Genomic DNA, 25,563 nt, shown 5'->3' with positions numbered 1-25,563 from the left:
ACAGTCTTGAAATTGTAACTCCAGTGGCACAAGTTGGAACAGATGGGGCATGGGAAGTGTATCAGGGGTGGTAAAGGGTGGGGCCGGGGGCTCTTTCCAAACTGTTATTTGTATAATTGGAGCAAAGTCACAGAGCATTGAAGTGGACCTTTTAAACAGCCCACATACACACCTGGCCATAATGGCTGCCTATGCCCTGTTACTGGGACAAGAGGACCTGATTCCAGTTAGTACCATCTCAACACATCCACAATCTCTAGATTTTTTTCTTATTCAGTCGTGGGATATGAGCGTTGCTGGTTGGCTAGTGTTTTTATTGCCTATACTTTGAGAAGTTGGTGGTGAACTGCACCACTTGAACGACTGTATTCCACATGCTATGGGCTGACGCAAAATACCACTAAGAACGAATTCCAGGATTTTGATTCAGTGATATACTTCCAAGTCAGGAATGGAGGGGAACTTGCAGGTGATGATGTTCTCATTTATCTGTAGCCTTTGTCCTTCTCGATGGAAGTGGTTGTGGATTTGGAAGGTGAATTTCTGCAGTGCCTCTTTTAGATAGTACACACTGCTGCTCCTGAGCATTGGTAGTGGAAGGAATGGATGTTTGTGGATGTGGTGCCAATCAAATGGGCTGCTTCATCCTGGACAGTGTAAAGCTTTCAAAGTTTGTGCGAAGATTTGTAGCTCGGGTGCTCGTTGTTGTGGTTCTGTTCGCTGAGCTGTAAGTTTTTGTTGCAGACGTTTCGTCCCCTGGCTAGGTGACATCATCAGTGCTGGGGAGCCTCCTGCGAAGCGCTTCTTTGATATTTCCTCCGGTGTTTATAGCGGTCTGTCCCTGCCGCTTCCGGTTGTCAGTTTCAGCTGTCCGCTATAGTGGTTAGTATATTGGGTCCAGGTCGATGTGTTTGTTGATGGAGTTTGTGGATGAATGCCATGCCTCTAAGAATTCCCTGGCTGTTCTCTGTCTGGCTTGCCCTATGATAGTAGTGTTGTCCCAGTCGAATTCATGTTGCTTGTTGTCTGCGTGTATGGCTACTAAGGATAGCTGGTCGTGTCGTTTCATGGCGAGTTGATGTTCATGTATACGGATTGTTAGCTGTCTTCCTGTTTGTCCCATATAGTGTTGCATGCAGTCCTTGCATGGTATTTTGTACACTACATTAGTTTTGCTCATGTTGGGTATCGGGTCCTTCGTTCTGGTGAGTTGTTGTCTGAGCGTGGCTGTTGGTTTGTGTGCCGTTATGAGTCCTAGGGGTCGCAGTAGTCTGGCTGTCAGTTCTGAGATGCTCCTGATGTATGGTAGTGTGGCTAGTCCTTTTGGTTGTGGTATGTCCTCGTTCCGTGGTCTTTCTCTTAGGCATCTGTTGATGAAGTTGCGTGGGTATCCGTTTTTGGCGAATACCTTGTATAGGTGTTCCTCTTCTTCTTTTTGCAGTTCTGGTGTACTGCAGTGTGTTGTGGCCCTTTTGAATAGTGTCCTGATGCAGCTTCGTTTGTGTGTGTTGGGGTGGTTACTTTCATAGTTTAGGACTTGGTCTGTGTGTGTGGCTTTCCTGTATACCCTTGTAGTGAATTCTCCGTTCGGTGTTCTCTGAAAATTCAGAAGTTTGAAGTAAAGAGAATTAGGAGTTCTAGTACAGGATTGTCTCAAGGTAAACTTGCAGGTTGAGTCAGCAGTTAAGAGGGCAAATGTAGTTATGGCATTTATTTTAAGAGGACTTGAATATAAAACCAGGTATGCACTTCTGAGGCTCTATCAGCCTGTGGTCAGACCACATTTGGAGTATTGTGTGCAGTTTTGGGCCTCATATCCTGGTAGGATGTATTGGCCCTGGAGTGTGTTCAGAGGAAATTCATGAGAATGGTCTCAGAAATGAAAAGCTTAACATATGAGGAACGTTTGAGGACTCTGGGTTTATACTTGATAGAATATCGATGGAGTATCAAGGGGGTCAAGGGTTATGGGGAGAAAGCGGGAGAATGGGGATGAGAAATTTATCAACCATGATTGAATGGCAGAGCAGACTTGATGGACTGAATGGCCTAATTTCTGCTTCTATGTTCTATGGTCTTATGGTCTTATCTTTTGCAATGATGTGTTGGTTCTTCCTTCACTGAGGTTGGGATACTTGTGGAGCCTCCTCCTCCAATGTTAAATTGTTCACCACCATTCACGACTGGATGTGGCAGGACTGCAGAGTTTTGATTTGATCCTTTGGTTGTGATCCTGCTTAGTAGCTTTATTAGATTGACATCTCATTTTTAGGTATGCCTGGTGTTGCTGTTGGCATACCCCCTTGGATTGATTGGATTGATTGGAAAGGCTTGAGTGGGGGATGTACCAGACATGAGGTTGCAGATTCTGCTGCTATTGATGGCTCACTGCGCCTCATGGATGTCCAGTCTTGAATTGCCAGATCTGTTTGAAGTCTGTCCCACTTAATACGGTGATACCGCCACACAACATGATGGAGGGTATTCTCAATTTGAAGGTGGCATTTCACCTCCACAAGGACTGTACAGTGGTCACGTTTACTAATACTATCATGGACAGATGCATCTGCAGCCTGTAGATGGGTAAGGATGAGGTCAAGTATGTTTTCCATCTTGCTGATTCCCACACCACCTGCCGCAGACCCAGTCTGGCAGCTATGTCCTTTAGGACCCAATCAGCTGGATCAGTAATTGCTGCTGCTGAGCCATTCTTGGTAATGGACATTGAAATTCCCACTCAGAGTATATTTTGCATCCTTGCCACCCACAGTGCTTCCACCAAATGTCATTCAAGGAGGGGTACTGTCTCATCAGCTGAGGGAGGACAGTACATGGTTACCAGCAGGAGGTTTCCTTCAGGAATGACCTGAAGCCATGAAACTTCATGGGGTCTGGAGTTAATTTCGATGACTCCCAGGGCAACTCCCTCCTGACTGTGTACCGTTGTGCTACCACCTCTGCTGGTTCTGCTCTGCCAGTGGGACAGGACATAACCAGGGATGGTGAAGGTGGTGTCTGGGGCATTGTCTGTCAGATATGATTCCCTGAATACGACTACATTCAGGCTATTTCTTGATTAGTTTGTGAGACAGCTCTGCAAATTTTGGCACTAGCCCCCAGATGTTAGTCAGGAGAACTTTGCAGGATTGACAGGGCTGTTTCTGCCATTATCTTTTCCAGTGCCAGGTGGCCCGTCTGGTCCATTTCTTTGTTGAGACTTTGTAGCAATTATTGCAATTAAGTAGCATGTTAGACCAGTTCAGAGGGACGTTAAGAGTCAACCACATTGCTGCGGCTCTGGAGTCACACGCGGGTCAGAGCAGGTGAGGTGAAGGACATGAGTGAACCAGAAGGATTTTTCTAACAATCGGCAATGGTCAGGAGATTCTTAATTCTAGATTCTTGTTTTAGTGAAGATCCATCTATTCAGGGCAGATTCTCCCAAGTCAGTTTTGCAGATTCATGAAATTTAAGAACTCTGCGCAACACACTCAGGAGCCTTTTCTGATTGCATTAAAGGAGTGTGTGGGAATTTAAGGCATCTTTGACTCTGTCAGTAGGCTCTTTGTTCTTTAGTATCCAGAGGTAATTAATGTGCATCTGTCTACCCAGATAGTATATAGAAGCAATACTATGTCCCTTGTTTATCATTGACCTTCCAGATGAGAGAGTTTTGATTATGTCTATGGGTGATCCTATAACATAATGATGACCAGACTCTTTCTAGAGTAACACAGTAATATCCTGTTAAAGCACAATAGCAGATATTCTGTAGGGACTTCTGTGGTTCTGCGGTAGTGTCCCTAATTCTAATCCGGGAGGTTTGACATCAAATCCCACCTGCTGGAGAGATGGGTAATAACATCTCTGAACAGGTTGATAAGAAAATATCTAATACCAGATATTCCAGATCCATACCTCTCAAACTTTCTCTGCTGTGACACCATTTCAATTCATGTGATGCTGGGCTGTAAATTTAGTGGGGTGGGGGTGGTACAGAGATATTTAGTAGAGTGTAGGTAAAGACTTGAGCATGCCTCATTGCTCCTTTATCCCTCAATTGTTTCCTCTCCTTCCCCCCAAATCTCCTCCATCTTCAGTTCCCCATCTCCTTCATTCCTCCATCTGCCCCCTCTCCTCCTCCTCTCATCTTAACCCTCCCCATCCTCCCTTCTTAACTTTCCTCCATCTGCCCTTCTTAAACTCCTCATTTCCCCCACTCCCTCCCTCACATTAACCCCTTCTCCCTAACCCTCCCTCCATAACTCCCCCAACGCTTTAACAACCCCTCCATATCCCACCTCTCATTAACTGCATCCTCACCATCTACCCCACTCTTCTCTTTCAGTTCTCATCTCCAGCATGACAGAGGTTGACAGGATCCATAATTTTTCGAATAACAAAATACCCACCTATTCACAGGTATTTGCAATTGCAATAATTAGATCTCAAACAGCAGCTTATTAGGCCATGTAACCAACAAGAAAACCTCCAGAGAAAATAGAGGCCTTGTTGGTGTCAGAACTCTGATTCCTGATGAAGGGCTTTTGCCCGAAATATCGATTTTCCTGCTCCTTGGATGCTGCCCGACCTGCTGCGCTTTTCCAGCACCACTAATCTTGACTCTGATCTCCAGCATCTGCAGTCCTCACTTTCGCCTGGTGACAGGACTCGGTCAAGCTCCACGGCAGGCATTGCTGTCTCTGGGCCCATCACCCCAACATTTCATCTCATCTCATCTCATGATCCATAGTTTAGCAAATCCTGCTCAGGATGTGACAGTACCTAACGGCACTTCATTTAAAGGGGGCAGCATCTGGGTACTATTGTGTTTAAAGGAGATAATATGTGGGAACCACTGTGTTGTAAGGAATAGAAGGTATTATCAATGACATGAAGTGGAGTATTTGGATGTCAGTATGTTCCACAGGATACCCAAGATCTAATTACATCACTGAGACCTAGAAAAGATATATGTCCATGTACTACAATCAGTTATACGCACCTATATATATAGGCCTTGCTCATTATAGCCTCCAGCCGGTCATTGAATTCTAGAAAGGTCATGTACTGTTAGGAAAGATTAATGAAACATTAATTCAGTGATATCAATACATTTGCACTTGGCATAAGATATATGGCACTGACCTGAAAGCAACAAAATGTAATCATGAAACAAATAAGTTGGCAACTGTTTAACTTAATTAATAAAATATAATTCAGAATCTTGTGTAAGTTGAGAGTAAACCAGAGTGACAGATTTCACACCCACCCATATTGGTCACTAATGCTGGTGACTCTTGCAGGTCAGCCCAATTAATATTGAGCTCATGTAGTCTAGAATGCATCGTCTAAAAGGATGGTGAAAGCAATTCAATAATAATATTCAAAAATAATACATGCAGAATGTTTAGATATTCTTAAGGCAGAGGGAGATAGTTTGTGATTATCAAGGGAATGAAAGATTGTCAGAGATGTGCAGGAATGTACGATTGAGGTTAAATTCAGATCAGCCATGACCTTATTGAATGGCAGAGCAGACTCAAAGGATCAAGTGGTCTATTCTTATTTCTTGTTCATACATACTTGAAAAGGAGAAAATCGCAGGGTTATGCAGAAAGAGCAGGGAAGAGGTCCTAGCTGGATAGCTTTTTCAAAGAGCTCATAAAAGCATGATGGGCTTAAAGATTTCCTTTAGTGTTATAATACACCCTGAAGGTTAAGCTAAGGAACCACACTAAGCATCAGAGTAGCTGGACAATGTCAGAGTCAGAGAGAGATTGGAGTTGTTGGATAGTGTCAAGGTACCAGGGAGAAATTAACATCTTTGGGTGATATTGTAATGATCAGAGGCAAATGGTATGTTTCAGACTTGCTGCTGTTGTAGAGAGATTAGGTTTATGCAGGCCTAGAAATTGAACTTGAGTTTTCCCCAGTATCTGATCAATATTAATCCCTCAGTAAACATCAGTAAAACAGATTCCCCATTCATCAGCATGTTTTTGTGGGAGCTTGCTACATGTCTAATATCCAACATTACAACATTGACTGCACTTCAAAATTACTAAGTTGCCAATAAATCACACTGAGATGTCTGAACATTGGGCAAGGTGCTTTAGAAGTGTAAACTCTTTTTATTTCTTTCTGATTGTATTCAAACATGATACTCCTTTGCCAACAAGCTATTTCTAGTGATAGTAGATTTAATAGTTATAAAGTCTCAATATTCAAGAGAAAACATCAATAAACTCACCTTCATGAGGCGTGGGAACCTTAATACAGGTCTGAAACCTAACTTAATGTACAAAATGTCCAGAGGCAAAAGCGACACTAAGTCCATCTAGAAATAGTCAGAAAATTTACATTTGCCAGTTAGTTTCTCTTTCCTGCTTTTGAAGATTTCTTTTTCCCTCTCATATATCAAATCTATTCTGAAGTGATGGATCAGTTCTATTAATTTAGTCATTTGCAAGTACAGATACACAATCCTTTATCCAAAATCCTTGGGGCCAGTTGCTTTTCCGAATTTGGAATTTTTGGGTTTTCAAGAAAATGACATTTTCACAGTGAAACAAAAAAAACTACCAAACAGCAGACATGTGTGAATAGAATGAACGCTGAGACACAATTGATGCCTGCCAGTGCTGGGCCACGCTGCCACTTCACATCTGAGTGATGTGGTTCAAGTGGATGTGGATTTGGTCACCTGTTTGCACACCAAAGTGACACTCCACACTCCACAAAAAAAATTTCAGATTTTGGATTTTGTGGATTTTGGAATTTCAGATAAAGGATTGTGTACCTGTATAGGAATGATTTTGCTCTCTCACATACTTTGAAATATGCACACAAAATATCTAACTAATAAAAATAATATTGCACATGTCAGTTGTTATTCTATCACTAAATATTCACCATCCTGTTCATCAGGATGTGACTGGTGGTGTCCCACAAAGTACTGAGATTGGACCTCAGATATTGGTAATCTAGATGTTGGAATATAAGGAAACACATACAATGTTCTAATGATGAAAATAAACTTGGCAATGTAAGCCATGTGATGGATACGTAAAAATATAGAGATATTGATGAATGAACGGGTGAAACTGCGGCAAGTTGATTTTGATACAGGTAGATATGAGGCAACTTTCTTTGGATCTAAATAGAAAAGGTAGAAACATTGGGGATCCAGAGAGTCTTGGTGGGTCTGGGTACATTGATGATTAAAATTAATGAAAATAATCATAAGGAAAACAAAATAATTGAAAGGGAATTCCTTTCTTTATATGTAAAGCACTAGACTATGCTAGAGTCAGTTAGCTAAGTTGGCTGGATGACTGGTTTGCAATGCAGTGTAATGCCAACAGTGCGATTTTCATTACTACAATTGTTGAGGATACCATGACAAACTCTCCTTCTCAACCTCTTTACCCTTAGGTTAAATGACCCTCAGTTTAAATACCTTTTTATTAGAACATAAGGGGTAGAAGTTATATTTCAGCTATATAAAGATCTGGATATATCACATGTGAACAGTTGTTGGCACAACACCCTGAAGGAAATACAACTTGGATTTAGATAATTTGATTAGCATTTTCAACATATTAAAAGGAACAGTAAGGATAGGCAGAAATAAACTATTTCTGTTGTTTGGGAAGTCCAGGGTCAGTGAGCTTAGTCTAAGAACTATAGGGAGATCTTTCAGAAATGAACTTACAAAATAATTCTAGTAGAGGTTTGAAACACACCTCCAAGGTGGCGATTGATGCTAGTTCAATTGTTGATTTTAACCAAAATTTGATAGATTTTTTTGTTAACCAAAAGGACAAAGGCAAGTGTGTGTATTGTGGTTGCAGTTCAGCTATGATTCCATTGAATGACAGACTGGCTCAAGAGGCCAGATGGTCTTTTCCTGCTCCTCGGTTCTTAAGTATCTACCATCTTAACTCTATTATTCCTTGTCATGTTTGGTGCTATTTGTTGGTAGACAATAGCACAAAGCTACCATCTCTTGCCAGAAACATCAAAAGAACACAGAATCAAGATCTTAAAATCAGAGTAGTCAGCAGTATAAACAAATGGTAGAAATTTGGAATTTTGAATGGCTGAACAGGCTTGAGACGTTATTTGGCCTACTGTTCCATAGTGGGTGTGATGGAAAGATATCATGTCCAAAAACTGAGTTAGCTCTATGCCTGGAAAACCTACTGCTGCAAACCTTGTTTCTCTGGGCATTAAAACTTCCACATGAATTCCCATATACCCAATGATAGCTGATACTCATTGAGTAGTGATGTGACAATTGTCCAGCATTATTGAGGTGAAAAAAGCATTAGTGTACATATAGCCTTCCCCATGGCTTACACTAACACCTCACCACCACATTGTCAAGGGCATTTAGAGATGAGCATTAAATGCTATCAAAGCCTATCTCTTGTGAATGTACATTAAAAAATGATGAAATGCACAATCTACTTGTGTCATTCTGTAATTATTGTTGTATTAAAAACTGCACACTCACTTTGGGCAGTTGGGGAGGATGCTGAAGTGACACTGGAAGATAAATTAGATGGCTAGACAAGGAGGTATTCAAGCCTAATGGACCATAAATGCATTTTTCATGTGGTTCCACAACTAAGAAACTGCTGAGCAGAAGACCATGGGAAATTCACAGTGATCACAGTGTACTCCTGAACATTCATAGAGTTATGTAAAATATTCAGTACGGAAAGAGGCAATTCACTGAAACTCATCCAAACTGATGCTTTGTAAACAGAAATTGCTGGAGAATCTCAGCTGGTCTGGCAGCATCCTTGGAGAGAAAGCAAAGTTTACGTTTCGGGTCCAGTAACACTTATTCAAAACTGATTGTAACCAGGAAAAGATTGGTATATGTGCTGAAGATGGGGTGGGGGGAATGGGTGGAGTAAACAATAGGCTGAATGGAGACCAGCGACAGAGAATTGGGCAGACAAAGAATCGGGTAATGATCAGCCCAGGAAAATCAATAGCTGTTAATGGGATCATTAACACAAAACGCAGACAGGGTGATTTGCAAAAAATGATCCTGAGCTTCTGGTTGGCTGCCACTTCAACACACCATCATGTTCCCTGGCCAACATCTCAGTCTCAGGCTTGTTGCAGTACACCAGCAAAGCTCAGCACAAGCTGGAAGAACAACATTTCATTTTTCTCTTGGGGACACTGCAGCCTTCAGGACTCAATATCAAGTTCAATAATTTCAGGGCCTGAGTATCTTCCCCCAACTCCTACACACTAGGCCTTGTGATCACATGGGCTGCTACCACAGCCAACCCTTTGTCAGCTACTAATGGTCTCCATTATTGATTTTCCCAGACTGACCATTCCTTTGCCTGCCTAACTGCTGTTCTCTGTCTCTGGGCTCCATCCCCACCTATCATTCACTCCTTTCCACCACATTCAGCATATATACCAATCATTTTCCTAGCCACAATCAGTTCTGAAGAAGGGTCACTGGACATGAAACATTAACTCTGCCTTCTCTCCACTGATGCTGTCGGACCTGCTGAGTTCCTCCAGCAATTTCTGTTTTTGCTTCAAATTTCCAGCATCTGCAGTTGTTTGGATTTTAAAATGTAAGTAATGCTTACTGCAAGAGGTAAAGTGTGGTGGAAGTGGAGTTTCATGAAATGCAGGAAGAAGGTCTTTGATCTACCTTTCTTTTGGCATCCTTGGTTTGATTTACAAATTGTGCAGTAGAAGAAGCAGGTAAATCAGGAACGGGTATCATTAGAAATTGTTAGTTCTATCAGTATTTTAAGTACTGCATAGTTTTATCTGCATTGTAAAGTTTATTGCCAGTGCTAAAACCTATTGGGAGATGTAATTGCTAAATAATTAGCAATTATTAATTATTAACACATAGAACAGATGTACTGTCACTGCAGAAAATAGGAACTTCTGGATACCAGTGATCTAGGACAAACACATCTTTGATAAGTACTTGCAACTTCAGGTACTTCAGCTTAGAGATACTGAGCTGGGAAAAGTTATCTGTACTTTTTTTAGAGAAGATATTCACACTTCTTAGGATGGTGTGTTCTGAATTATTCAGTGGTCAGGGATGGAAAGATGTGACAACAAATTAGGTAGGTAGAGGAAACCAGAGAGCAGAAATGCAGGAGCCTGCGTTCTTGCAATTGTTTCACAGGTTTGAATTTTCTTAGCTTGTTTGGATAAGAGTGAGGGCTGCAGGATGAATGAGCTAACTGGCCATGGCATTCAGTACAGATAGGCATTCAAGGAAGGGCTTAAAAATGAACACAGTTGTATTAGGACAGTATACTGAAAGGAGTTAACACCGCTCTCTGCAGCAAAGGGCATGAGTGCAGAAAATTGTGCTGTCCTCCCAATACCAAAATTTGGGATATCTGCTCTGGGCTACAGAAGGGAAAGATCCAGTGGTCATGGTCTATTTCTGTAGCTATGACATAATTGGAACTGGGAAAGAGGTTCTACTGAGAGAATATGAGAAGTTAGATGCTAAATTAAATCAATTAAATTTGCAGAACTTCAAAGATAATAATCTTTGGATTACTACCTCAGTCATGTGCAAATTAGCAAAGGATAAATAAGATAAGGTAAATGAATGTGTGGCTCATTGACTGATGTGGAAGAAGTAGGTTCTGGTTTGTGGGGCACTGGCATCAACACTGGAGAAAGTGGGAACTGTACCATTAAGATGGTCTTCACCAGGACCATGCTGGGACTAGTGTTCTTGCAATGCACACTACAAGGAAAGTAGAGAGGACTCTATGAGGGGGTTGAAGGCTGAAGTATTCGGTAAATGTAACAAACTAAGGGATAGAATCAAAACAGAAGAGCAACATAGTAATGTGGAAAATGAAGATCAGAATGGAAAGGACGGACAGAAACAAAACATATGGATACACTAGCAATCAAGACTAGTTGTGACACAAATGAAAAAAAAACTAAAGACTATGTATTTGAATGTGCATAGAATCATAAATGAATTGATAGGGAACATCGAATTGAATAAATATGATTTAATAACATTATGAAGACACAAGTGTGGGATGACAATTCGGAATTGGGGTCTGAATATTGAGCGGTATTGACATATGGCATTCAAGAAGAACAGGAAGCTAGGTAAAAGTGGACGGAGCTCTCCTAATCAATGATATTGGTGAAATAGTTACAGATGACTTTAATTAGTAGATTAGGATATGGAATTGGTTTGGGTGAAATAAATCACCAGTGGGAATGGTCTACAGATCCCTGAACAGCAACCACAATGTAGGAAGAAGTATACAAGAGGAAGTATTAGTTGCTTGTGAAAAGGGAGAGTAATAATCATGAATGATTTTAATCTACAAGTAAACTGGAAAAATTAGATTGGTAATAATGGCCTCAATGAGGAGCTCATAGGACACTTTGGAGTTAGTTTCTTATAACAGAATATTCAACAGACAGTAGAGTAGGCTATAGTACTGTGTAACATGACAGGATTAATTATTGACCTCAGATTGAAGGCATCTCTGGGAGCAGTGATCATAATTTGAAAGAAAATCTATCTAAGACTAGTATTTTACACTTAAATAAGGGCAAACATTTGGGCATGAATGCTGAACTGGCTGAAGTGAACCAGGATATTAAGCGAGCAGATGGATCAGTAGAGAAACAGTGGTAAACATATAAAATTGTACTTGAGAGTATTCAGCTTGAGTACATTCCTACTATAAATAAAAATTCTAAGGGAAGGACCCACAATCCACGGTTAACTAAAGAAGTAAGGGAAATGTCACACTGAAAGAAAAAACATAATGGCTCAAAGATGAGAAGAAGGTCAGAGTATAAATAACAATAGGAAAAAGACTATAATGTTAACCAGGAGAAATAAGTTGGAGCATGAGAGTAAGTTAGCAAGAAATATAAAAGCAGACAGAAAGAGTTCCTATATGTATATATAAAGGAAAAGATCAAGTAAATTGAGTTTTGGTTCTCTATAGGGCGAGAATGGGAAGTTAATAGCAGATAATAAAGAAATGAAAGATGGAATGAGTAAATATTTTGTTTCTGTCTTCACTTTAGTAGTTAAGAATAAGAATGCAGAGTATTTTCTAAACAGAGAAATTTCAAGGTGCAAAGGGATATAACTTCTACTGATGAGTCAGAAAACATCAGCATGCCAGTGATTAAGAAGATTAATGGAATATTATCTTTTGCTAGGCGAAGAACTGAACTTAAATTTAAGAATGCTATGCTTCAGTTATACAAGGCAGTACTGTTAGAACACATCTGGAATACTGTGTGTGTTTTTGGTCTCCTTATTTAAGGAAAAATGTAATAGTGAAAGGCGATTCAGAGGAACTTTACTAGTTACTGAAAAAATATATAATGTAACACAAAGGGACTTGGGGATATTTGTGCCTGAAGGCTAGCACACAAGTGCAGCAGGTGATCAGGAAAGCTAATAAAAAAGGGCTGGCATGGTGTTCAGTGGTGAGCACTGCTGCCTCACAGCACCAGGGACCTGGGTTTGATTCCATCTTGTCTGTACGGAGTTTGCATATTCTCTCCATCTCTACGTGGGTTTCTTCCAAGTGTTCCAGTTTCTTCCCACAATCTAAAGATGTGTCAATTAGGTGAATTAGCCATGCTCAATTGCCCATAGTGTTCAGAGATGTGTAGGTTAGGTACATTAGTCAGAGGGAAATGTAGAGTAATAGGATAGGGGAATGGGTCTGGGTAGATTACTCTTTGGAGGGTCATTGGAGGGACTTTTTGGAGGGACTTTTTGGGCCAAATGGCCTGTTTCCATACTGTAGAGATTCTATGAAATTAATACCTTCAATGAATGGGTTATCTCTTGAGTAAAATTTGGACAGGTTGGCTTTGTTTTCACTGAAGTTTAGAAGAGTGACTTTATTGATGTATATAAGATCCTGAACAATCTTGACAAGATCGTGGAAAGGATATTTCCTACAGTGGATGAGTCCAGAACTAGGGCACATTGTTTTAAAATTAATGGTTGCTCTTTTAGGACAGTGATAAGGGGAATTATTTTCTTTCAGAGTGTTGTGCTTCTTGGAAATCTGTCTCAGGTGGAGGTGAGGTCATTGAATATTCTTAAGGTGAAGGTGGTTAGATTTTTGTTAGGCAAGGGAATCAAAGGGCATTGGTGTTGCAGGGAATGTGGAACTTAGAGCACAAACATATCAGATCTTATTGAAAGGCAGAGCAGGCTTGAGGAGCTGAATGCTCCGACTTCATATGTTTGTTCTCGCATAAGGCTTCTCCTGCTTTTCAGAATCTAACCCCATCAACAAAAATTTATGTTCCTTTCCCCCTCGCATTTACCTAAATTCCCTTCAAATCTCTCCTATTTCCAAAGCCCACTGCAGCATCTAGGAGAATGCCCTAAAAAATGTACTTATAAATAAATTGATATACAATATTTAAAGCAACTCATTCAAAGACTGCAATATAATACTTCATCAGTTTCACAAGACTCACCTTGAATTTAGGTGTTTTCATGTAATTTTCTCTCATAGGCTTTATTGCTGTCTGAAATATAGAATCACAGAAGTTAATCTACTAAGGTAGCCTTTTACTTGGTGGTTCCCAAGAAGCTCAAATAGAAGATATTAATTTGAGAGTGGATACTGCACATTCATAGAATCCCTACAGTGTGGAAACAGGCCATCTGGCCCAACAAGTCCACACTGACTCTCTGAAGAGTAACCCACCCAGACCCTTTCCCCTACTACTCTACTTTTCCTTGACTATACAACTAACCTACAGATCCCTGAACACTATATCCAATTTAGTATGGCCAATTCAACTAACCTGCACATCTTTGGACTGTGGGAGGAATCGGGAGCACCCGGAGGAAACCCACTCAAACATGGGGAGAATGTGCAAACTCCACACAGACAGGCGCCCGTGGCTAGAATCAAACCCGGATTCCTGGTGCTGTGAGGCAGCAGTGCTAACCACTGTGCCACCATTGTTGGATGTCAACAGTTTCTAAATGAGATTTAAGTCTCTGTTACCTAAACATAACAGCATTGACTTTTGGGCAGCCACCAGCCTTTCATATCATTGATGCTGGACCTTACAAGCCATGCCCCATTCTCCCAAATAGTATTTTTAGCTCTTAATGCAGTGTCAGGTCATCTCATAGAAACCATAAGTTGCGCTCTGTATAAAACATGAAACAACTCACTAAGAGCCTTTTGGTTGCCATATAGTTATTTTCATCCCAACCAAGTTTCCTACTGAAATGGTTTGTTCAGGTGCTCTGAAGAGAGGTTTGCTCACTTTGAAAATAAATACATCAATGATTTTCTGAAGTGAAGGTCAATTGTGGAGCTCAGTTATATGTTTTGGAGATTGGACTGGGGTGTACAAAGTTAAAAATCACACAACACCAAGTTATAGTCCAACAGGTTTAATTGGAAGCACTAGTTTGCGGAGGGCTATTCCTTCATCAGGTGGTTGTGGAGTACACAGTTGTAAGACCAGTTGTAAGGCTATAAATTCTGTCTCTTACAATTGTGTACTCCACAACCACCTGATGAAGGAGCAGCGCTACGAAAGCTAGTGCATCCAATTAAACCTATTGGACTATAACCTGGTGTTGTGTGATTTTTAACTTCAGCAATATGTTATTATATCTGCCACAAACTAAAGTTACAGCAGAGATAGAGATCACACAACTATGACAAATCAGCCAGTGCATTATGTACAAATGCCTTTTTCCAAATATCCACATTTTCATAAAAGATAACCAAAAATGCATGCACTATCATTTATAGTGACAAGTTACCCAATATCCATGGTCAGCAAGGAAAATAATTATTCATTAACAAAACTGGATTTTAATTATATCCAGTCTTATTTCCATCAGTTTCTGAACATGCATTGCATACATAATCTAAATGTCATGCAGGTCTTTTAATGGCATGTGTGAGCAATGGCTTTGGATGTTCATCTGGTGTCTGCTCATTCCAAGGATGGTATTTCTTCTCTGAGAAGTTTAATTCCCACAGCAAAAGCTTTTTCCATTTCTGTTGCTGGAGAATGGTGCACATCTATGAATGATGGTCATTTTGTACATTGTGCACACAGTGAGATCAAATCTCTCTGATCAGCTGCCTGAAATGAAGGAACAACACCTCTACTTGTACACATGTATGTTTGGCTGCAACAATATATCTGGTAATTCACAGTCACTGCATGTGATCAAGGTGACAACTGCTCTATACAGGTTTCACATTGCCACATAGGCTGACTCTTTTTGAGAGTGTTGAATGTTTGCCCTCTAACTAGACCTACAGTGCTCAGCTCTGGCAATTTAATGATCAGTTTTATCAAAGTGAAATTTGATTTTTTGTCCCTTTACCTTGATTTTTTTCGCTGACATCCATTGCTTCTTCTGCTTCAATGGTGTGTTTTTGCTATTGCACAAGTAATTTGGATTCAGCTTGACATTAGTCTTTAAATTGGACTATAATCTTCAGTCTCCACTCTACTGGAATGGATTTGCTTGATTTCATTATGATCCCTTTGATGATTTTCATTACTGTATGTTCTTGCCATTTTATTGGGGATAGCATGGAGATAATGCATAGTGTTGAAATCTGTGATCATCCAAGATGGAGGACGGGAAAATTTCTGCCTGTTAACAGCTGCTCCTTGTTTGAGGTATTTTAGATGTGATTAGCTGGAGGTGATTTCCTCGAATTCCAGGAGCAGCAATTACTGTTTTATATGCTGTTGCATTGTTTTGGAATTTTGGGGAAAAAAAAGTCAAAACAACAACAGTTTTAAAAGGGAGAAGAACAGACAAAGGAAGCACAAGGTGATGACAGTGCAGGAGAGAGAGAGAGAGAAAACCTGCATAGTTACTGCCTTTGCTGTTTTGAATTCATGTATCACTGGACATCGGAGTGCGTCCGGGAAAATTAACAAACAGTGAAATTCACATCTGATCTTGGAGGAACCTGTTTGGGCGAAGATCACAGCACAGAATCAGATAAATTAATTGTTGTTTTTAGTGTGTCCAACAGAAAGGCTGCAGTAGTAAGTAGAGTGGGTTCTTCATGATTATATGTTTTTGGAGATATGTCTCTTGATTAAACTTAAAATATAAGCCATAACTATTAATTTAACCTGGGGTAGTGTTTTGTAGAGGAATATGACGGTGTTATTTTCTGGGTCTGTAGATTGTGAAGGAGCAAAAATGGCCTTTAGAACAGTAATATATACTTCTTGTCAGATGTGGGAGGTTAAAGAGAGTTTAAGGGTCACTGCTGATTATATCTGGATGCAAATCTCAGCAGATCGAATGGATCGGTTGGAGAGACAGTTAGAAGCAGGTATTTGCAACAGCAACAGTATGTGATGGATGGCAGTTATAGGAAGGGGGGGAAGTCTCAGATACAATCAGATAGATGGGTTAACTCCAGGAAAGGTAAGAGAGGTAGGCACCTGGTGCAGGAGGTTTTTGTGGATATACACATTTCAAACAAGTATGCTGTTTTGGAAAATGTTGGGGGTGATGGATTCTCAGGGGAACGTAGCATGAACAGCCAAGTTTCTGGTATTGAGACTTTCTCTAATGCAACGAGGGGTACGTCGGCTTCCAAGAGATCAATTGTGTTAGGGGACTCTGTAGTCCGAGGTACAGACAGACGTTTCTGAGGCCAGCAGCAAAAAAGCAGAATGGTGTGTTGCTTCCCTGGTGCCAGGATCAAGGATGTCTCAGAGAGGGTGCAGAATGTTCTCATAGGGGAGAGGGGTCAGCTGGAGGTCATTGTCCTATGGGAACCAATGACATAGGAAGGGGAAAGTTTGAGATTCTGAAGGGAGATTACAGAGAGTTAGGCAAAAATGTAAAAAGGAGGTCCTTGAGAGTAGTAATATCTGGATTCCTCCCAGTGCTATGAGCTAGTGAGGGCAGGAATAGGAGGATAGAGCAGATGAATGCATGGCTGAGAAGCTGGTGTATGGGAGAAGGATTCACATTTTTGGATCATTGGAATCTCTTTTGGGGTAGAAGTGACCTGTAAAAGAAGGATGAATTGCACCTAAATTGGAAGGAGACTTATATACTGGCAGGGAAATTTGCTCGAGCTGCTCGGGAGGATTTAAACTAGTAAGGTGGGGGGGTGGGACGCAGGGAGATAGTGAGGAAAGAAATCAATCTGAGACTGATACGGTTGAGAACATAAACGAGTCAAACAGTCAGGGCAGGCTGGGACAAGGTAGGACTAATAAATTAAACTGCATTTATTTCAATGCAAGGGGCCTAACAGGGAAGGCAGATGAACTCAGGGCATGGTTAGGAACATGGGACTGGGATATCATAGCAATTACAGAAACATGGCTCAGGGATGGGCAGGACAGGCAGCTTAATGTTCCAGGATACAAATGCTCCAGGAAAGATAGAAAGGGAGGCAAGAGAGGACAGAGAGTGGCATTTTTGATAAGGGATAGCATTACAGCTGTGCTGAGGGAGGATATTCACGGAAATACATCAAGGTAAGTTATTTGGGTGGAACTAAGAAATAAGAAAGGGATGATCACCTTATTGGGATTGTATTATAGACCCCCTAATAGAGGGAAATTGAGAAACAAACTTGTAAGGAGATCTCAGCTATCTGTAAGAACAATAGAGTGATTTTGATAGGGGATTTTAACTTTCCAAACATAGACTGGGACTGCTATAATTTTAAGGGTTTAGATGGAGAGGAATTTGTTAAGTGCGTGCAAGACATTTTTCTGATTCAGTATGTGGATGTACCTACTAGAGAAGGTGCAAAACTTGACCTACTCTTGAGAAATAAGGCAGGGCAGGTGACTGAAGTGTCAGTGGGGGAGCACTTTGGGGCCAGCGACCATAATTCTATTAGATTTAAAATAGTGACGGAAAAGGATAGACTAGATCTAAAAGTTGAAGTTCTAAATTGGAGAAAGGCCAATTTTGACGGTATTAGGCAAGAACTTTCAAAGGCTGATTGGGGGCAGATGTTTGCAGGTAAAGGGATGGCTGGAAAATGGGAAGTCTTCAAAAATGAGATAATGAAAATCCAGAGACAGTCTATTCCTGTTAGGAAAGGCTGGTAGGTACAGGGAATGCTGGATGACTAAAGAAATTGGGGGTTTGGTTAAGAAAAAGAAGGAAGCATATGTAAGGTATAGACAAGATAGATCGAGTGAATCCTTAGAAGAGTATAAAGGAAGTAGGAGTATACTTAAGAGGGAAATCAGGAGGACAAAAAGGGGACATGAGATAGTTTTGGCAATAGAATTAAGGAGAATCCAAAGGGTTTTTACAAATACATTAAGGACAAAAGGGTAACTAGGGAGAGAATCAGGCCCCTCAAAGTTCAGCAAGGCAGCCTTTGTGTGGAGCCGCAGAAAATGGGGGAGATACTAACTGAGTATTTTGCATCAGTATTTACTGTGGAAAAGGATATGGAAGATATAGATGGTAGGGAAATAGATGGTGACATCTTGCAAAATGCCAAATTACAGAGGAGCAAATGCTGGATGTCTTGAAATGGGTAAAGGTGGATAAATCCCCAGAACCTCATCAGGTGTACCCGAGAACTCTGTGGGAAGCTAGAGAAGTGATTGCTGGGCCTCTTGCTGAGATATTTGTATTATCGATAGTCACAGGTGAGGTGCCAGAAGACTGGAGGTTGGCAAATGTGGTGCCACTGTTTAAGAAGGGTGGTAAGGACAAGCCAGGGAACTATAGACCAGTGAGCCTGATGTTGGTGGTGGGCAGGTTGTTGGAAGGAATCCTGAGGGACAGGATGTACATGTTTTTGGAAAGGCAAGGACTGATTAGGGATAGTCAACATGGCTTTGTGCATGGGAAATAATGTCTCACAAACTTGATTGAGTTTTTTGACGAAGTAACAAAGAGGATTGATGAGGGCAGAATGGTAAATATGATATATATGGACTGCAGTAAGGCGTTCGACAAAGTTCCCCATGGGTGACTGATTAGCAAGGTTAGATCTCATGGAATACAGGGAGAACTAACCATTTGGATGCAGAACTGGCTCAAAGGTGGAAGACAGAGTGTGGTGGTGGAGAGTTGTTTTTCAGACTGGAGGCCTGTGACTAGTGGAGTGTCACCAGGATCGGTGCTGGGTCCACTACGTTTTTGTTATTTACATAAATGATTTGGATGTGAGCATAAGAGGTACAGTTAGTAAGTTTGCAGATGATACCAAAATTGGAGGAGTAGTGGACAGCGAAGAGGGTTACCTCAGATTACAACAGGATCTTGACCAGATGGGCCAATGGGCTGAGAAGTGACAGATGGAGTTTAATTCAGATAAATGCAAGATGCTGCATTTTGGGTAAGTAAATCTTAGCAGGACTTATACACTTAATGGTAAGGTCCTAGAGAGTGTTGCTGAACAAAGAAACCTTGGAGTGCAGGTTCATAGCTCCTTGAAGGTGGAGTCGCAGGTAGATAGGATAGTGAAGAAGGTGTTTGGTATGCTTTCCTTTATTGGTCAGTGTATTGAGTACAGGAGTTGGGAGGTCATGTTGTGGCTGTACAGGACATTGGTTAGGCCACTATTGGAATATTGCATGCAGTTCTGGTCTCCTTTCTATCGGAAAGATGTGAAACTTGAAAGGGTTCAGAAAAGATTTACAAGGATGTTGCCAGGGTTGGAGGATTTGAGCTATAGGGAGATGCTGAACAGGCTGGGGCTTTTTTCCCTGGAGCATCGGAGGCTGAGGGGTGACCTTATAGAGGTTTACAAAATTATGAGGGGCATGGATAGGGTAAATAGGCAAAGTCTTTTCCCTGGGGTCGGGGAGTCCAGAACTAGAGGGCAGAGGTTTAAACTGAGAGGGGAAAGATATAAAAGAGACCTAAGGGGCAATTTTTTCACACAAAGGGCAGTACGTGTATGGAATGAGCTGCCAGAGGAAGTGGTGGAGGCTGGTACAATTGTAACATTTAAAAGGCATTTGGATGGGTATATGAATAGGAAGGGTTTCGAGGGATATGGGCAGGAGGGACTAGATTGGGTTGGGATATCTGGTCGGCATGGATGAGTTGGACCGACAGGTCTGTTTCCATGCTGTTCATCTTTATGACTCCATCTGAATTCTGAACTCATGAACTGAGGGTCATTGTTGCTCATCATGTTTGGAATGCCATAATGAAGAAGTGTGTTTTCAGGCATTCTTAGTGTCAGTTGGTTTAATTTCTAGCAGTCAAAATAGTAGTCGACAGGGATAGATAACCAGTTCCTACAAAAGCATACTGGTCTATTTCAAGTTTCATCCAGTGTCTCTCTAGGATGTCATGCATTATAAGCAAGTCATTACCTGAGAATGCATTACAAGTATGGCACTGGCTGATTGCTCATGATCCGACAGTAGAACACTTCTTTCGCATTCCTCTGACTAGACTCAATTCCTTGATGGCCTGCATGGATGTGTTTCAGAACCTCAAGTGTTGGGTATTATACCTCTATTTCCTTTGTACAAGATAGCATCTTGGATTTTCATTTTATCTCTACGTGCCCAATACTGTCTCGTAGCAAAAGGTGTGTTCTTGATAATTTCAGGCCAGCTCTTCATGAATATTTCTTGCAGCACTTGGAAGTTACTTCTTGTTGCATGTTCTTTGCTTTATTTCAGCAGTTTGCTTGTCTTTCAGATTCAAATGACTGCTGGTTTTGTGACCTTCCATGCATGTTAAGCTGTTGTTTCTCATTGAATCTAGAAGATTTTGCACTCTGTTTTAGCATTTTAAACTTCCCTCATAAGCTACTCTGACAGCATATCAGCAATGCACATCTGTTTCCCTCACTTTTACATCATTTCTCAATGATATCTTTACAAGTAAGGTAATTTTCTTTGTTGGTGTTTTGGAACGAATAGAATTAGTCTGAAAGAGATGCTTTGATGTGACATCTGGCTGTACTCCATTTTCATTTTAACTCTCCCTACCAGGTGTTAATTAAACTGCAAAGATAACAGCCAGGCACTCGGAGCACAGCATTGTTCGGTTTGTGTTAATGCCTGAATGGAAATGAGCTGGTTGTTCTTGCTGCATAGTGGTTGCTGCAAGTCCTGTCTTGCATGGATTGCACTGTCAGGTGATTTCATAATTGATTCAAAGTACCACAGAACTGGATGTTATCATCAATAGTTTTTTTATTCTCGTAATCAAAGCCAGTAATTCTGCTGCCCAATATCATTGCACATCCTTAGCAGTGAGTTTGTATTGAGGTTAACACTCTGATCATGAATTAGGCAAGAATTTTGCATGAAGAAATGTTTGCAATACATTTGTTAGTTACTGAATCTCAAGTACAGCTCTCATTTTGTCAGGATCCAGGTGAAGTCCTTTTCCAGTCAGTGCATGACCTATGTAATGGCCTTCAAGCATCTTTAATTGCACCTTTTTCCCAGATCTTCTATCTTGTTTTTCAGATTGGGCTTGAGGGAAGCTGAAACTCTCTTCTGCAGCTACTAAGTTGGTATCATACATTCATTTATTCTAAGGTAATAATCACCAGGGAGATATACAAGACCTGCAAAAACATTTTGTTGTCTTCTCGGATTGGTTTGACAGTGAATGGCTCAGTAGCCTGCCTGTATAATGCTGCAAATCTCTTCTGGCACATCAGTCCAAGCTTTGAAATTTCCCCAGTTGAGATGAGTAGATTTTGTTTAACCTCTGCTATCTGGAACTCTACATCATCATTCTTCTCATTGCACCATTCATTTGTCCTCTTCAAACTAGTGCTGTTTTGTTATACAACTTTAATCGTACATTTGAGGGCTTCAAACGTCTTGAAGTACTTTTGTGAAGGAAAACATGTCACATGAAGCACTAGTGTCTAATGAACACTTTACATTCATTTGATGCTCTCCTTCTGAACTCATCATTCTAACAGTCACCAAGTATTTATAAGCTTTCGACCTACAATGCCAACATGTTGTATGGTGTTAAGTATTTTCTCGGCATTATTGGTTGACGTCTCTTTGGCAGCCAACATTACAATTTTACTTTGCTTCATTCCAGCTAAACAGCATGAAGAGTAATTCTGCTCACAATTACAACATTACCTTTCCCGAGCTAGATAGATTTCCTTTTCTTTTATATAGTGTCCTTCACAATATTTATATCCTGCCCTCTGACCTTTATCTTTCTGCTGGCTCTTCTGCAAATATTTCATTTTTTACAATATATTGTTCTCGTTCAATCTGAAACCTAGCACTGTATAATGCAAACCCTCATCTGTTCTCCCATTAATACTCTCTAGCTGATGATCGGCAGCCTCAGAGATTCTAAACATTTGCTGTATTTCTTAAGAGCGAGCTTATCCTCTCTCAGTAGGCAAGTTCTTTTGGCAGGATCTCTTATGCTTAAGACAATCCTATTTCTGATTAAATCATCTTTCCTTTGTCCAAACTCTCAGGATTTGGTGAGTTATATCAATGCCATCACATACTGACAAATAGTCTCCCGTTTCAGTTCAGATGTTGAACATATGCTGTTCATATGTATCATTAATAAAGGGTTCCAAGAATGTTTTCTAATCTTTCATAATCTTTCCTGTATGTCTTCTCAGCTCCTTAGTGAGGCTTAGGATATAAAACACCTTGTAACACTTCCTCTAGCAATAAAAATGTTGTTTATTTTCTTTGCTCAGTCTTTTTATTTAATTTTATAGCTATCTCAAAGCTTTGTTACTGCAAGTAGAAAAGTTCCTGTTGTGTCTCATATCTTTTTATTTCCACAGCAGCTGGGACTGGAAAATCCAGAGGCATTCCAACCCACCTCGTATTTCAAAATTTCAGACTGTTTCAATTCTTCCTTGCTAACGTTTTACAGTAGCTGGCTCTCTTGCAGCCCTGAAAATTCACTCAATCTCAGCTTCACACTTTTGACACCATGTTTCAAAATAATATGTTTGTTCACAAACCAAAGTGAAAGCAATTTTAACAGAGAGAGAGATCAGACAATGGCAAGGCTGCAAATACACTGTATAACAATATTTCTCTAAACAACAATCACTTATTTCCTCCATGCTGCCAACCTATTAAGGGACAACATATGCCAAGTACATCTGAATACAATGGGGTTACAATGCAGAAAATGACAGAAACAGAGTAGATGCAGTGTGGCTGTCAGCCCACATTAAAGCTGGTTACATTTAATGTAAGATAATTTAGACATTTTATTCAAAATTCCCAAATTTGTGAGCCCATGAACCAAATTTGGACATGTGCAAGACTCATGTCTGAAATGCTGAAACACCCAGTGCTGAAAATAAAAAAAATCAAAGCCCAGTATGATTAAAACAGTGACATCTCATGAAAGTGAAGAGATTCAAATTTTAGATTTCATTATCACATGTAGTCAAGTACAGAAGTATGGGAGTACAGTGAAAAGTGTATAATGTTGCCATACATGGTGCCATCTTAGGCACCAAGGTACCTAGTTATGCACAATTTACTTCTTGTAATAATGCTAGATTTTTCGTGTTTGCAGTAGTTCAAGGTCACTTTAAATCTATGTAATTTATGTACAAAGGGTGGAACTTTTATCTCCAAGTGGCAAACCAGCTTTTGTGATCTGGCCATCTTGATAAGCCAAATGAAATAAATGTCAAGTGGAGTATAAAAATATTGTTTAATGTTAAAGTGACAATATACTCCCATAAACCTCAATAAAATCTAATAGTATGCATTAATGTACTCAAAAGAAAAAATTGATTATTGGAATATATGTTCAGAAATTGCTTGTCATCCTTGCTATCTGAAAGGAGGCAAAATTGCAGTCAAAATGTTGGAAACAATGATGTGTGATACAGAATGAAGAACTACAGGGGTTTGTGCTAATGGTGTTCATGAGAATACAAATTGCTTTGAGAGGCAACACATGGTAGAGAGCAAACACTGCATGAACAATGTTTATTAATTACTGTGGATGAAATTAAAGTGAATACTCACTATAATGTCCCCTCCTTGAACGAACTGAAGACGAGACTGGAAAAAAGCCATATCTATCACGTAAATCAGATCACAGAAATAATCCATCAACAGCCACAGGTGAACATTGTCAGGTGTTTGATAAGGAAAAGTACAACGCACAGGGATTAACCAGACATTCCAATTCCAGGCGAAGACCACAATGGATAACCACAGCACATACATTGGATCTATTACAGGAGAAAACAATAACTGTGCTTTACATCGATTTATATATACAATACAGATAGAGTCAATATTGCATCATTCTGTACAGTTTAAATAGCAGTAAAATTCAATTGTAGCTGATTACTAGACACAGCAATGTAACCCTAATTGGCCAAGTTCAGCAAGTTCTAAATCAACAAAAATTGGCAATTAATTTTAATTTATCAATAGTAGTAATACAAAAGTTCTGATCACAACATATTAGCAGTATGCTTTGTAACTATACAGAAAGGTGCATATGGATGTGATACAGGGATGAATGTCAGGTGATATTATAAAGATAGGGTGTATTTAATGTATAAGAAATTGATACTGCTGAGAGCTTTGAAAACAAAGTAAATACAATACAGAATTTGGTTCAAATTCATTATTTAAAACACAGATGTGTCAATATTTTGGAATATTGCATTGAATGATTTTGCATTGCCCTCAAATGATAATAATGAACCTGGACAGGACCAACAAGAACCAACACCATTCCCAACGCAGCGTTTAATATCTGCAATGCTAATGTTAGACAAATATAACCTAATAAGTCACCAACGGATGAGCATTTACCTAGCAGGAGCAAGGAGTATTGCCAGTGGAGGAATGCCTGTTAGCCAACTACACTTTACACCACAGGCTTCAGTCTCAAGAAGATATCAAAGTGGATAAGAAGTTGGTGACATGAACTTCAAGGCAATATCAGTTGCACACTAGCAGACCTTGCAAGTTTGAAATGGAATCTTATCAGATTCTGTCGGCAGACCGTAAATTTTTTAAAAATGCAAATGTGATTTTACTGTGCAGTGAATCTTGTCATTGAACTATGGGGTCTTGTTTAGCTGTCAACATAAAGATAAGGTTAAAATCTGAATTAAACCAACGGTCAAATCTCCAAGCAGTTTTTCAGCAAGTCAGGTGGAGCGTGGTCAGATATTAGTGATGTTGCACAGATTGGTTTTAGTTAAGTAGGTAACTAAAACTTTGGCTCAATTGCCCTTGATGGATAACAAACATATAGACAAGGAAAGTTGTAAATTGATTACCAGTCTTTGCTGAGTTCGGCTGTTCAACAGTTGAACTTTCTCCTTTTGATCACAAGTACCCACAATTTAGGAAGGAGGGGAAGAGAAACAACCTTTTCTTTGCAGATAATGATGGAAGATGTAAGAAATTGACTTTTACATAAACAGGATGGAATCTGAGGTCTACTTTGCAATTGATCTGTAAATCTGCGCTTAGAATTATTCATGTAAAACCAACAACATAATGGCAGACTGCCTGCTATCACTGTTTTATGGCTGCTTAATCTATACA

At 40.1% G+C, this 25,563-nt stretch overlaps 1 protein-coding gene across 8 annotated transcripts in view; it reads right to left on the bottom strand.

Moving 5' to 3' along the window:
* The window catches only part of LOC122558548 (cyclic nucleotide-gated channel beta-1-like), a 204,313-nt gene that overhangs the window by 53,798 nt on the left and 124,952 nt on the right, over positions 1-25,563 (bottom strand). For all 8 annotated transcript variants that reach the window (XM_087996039.1, XM_087996040.1, XM_087996043.1 and 5 more), the window contains 4 exons: positions 24,016-24,224; positions 13,519-13,569; positions 6,254-6,340; positions 5,006-5,070 (listed from right to left, as the gene is read on the bottom strand). In XM_087996039.1, the coding sequence (XP_087852165.1) occupies positions 5,006-5,070; positions 6,254-6,340; positions 13,519-13,569; positions 24,016-24,224 (412 nt within the window). The remainder of the gene's footprint in view (positions 1-5,005; positions 5,071-6,253; positions 6,341-13,518; positions 13,570-24,015; positions 24,225-25,563) is intronic.

The sequence above is a fragment of the Chiloscyllium plagiosum genome, unplaced genomic scaffold (assembly GCF_037043375.1).
Source record: "Chiloscyllium plagiosum isolate Xiang-an unplaced genomic scaffold, Cpla_swu_hap1 HiC_scaffold_17, whole genome shotgun sequence".
Lineage (NCBI taxonomy): Eukaryota > Metazoa > Chordata > Chondrichthyes > Orectolobiformes > Hemiscylliidae > Chiloscyllium > Chiloscyllium plagiosum.
Note: the sequence above shows the minus strand (reverse complement) of the source record. Positions and strands in the feature narration are given on the sequence as shown.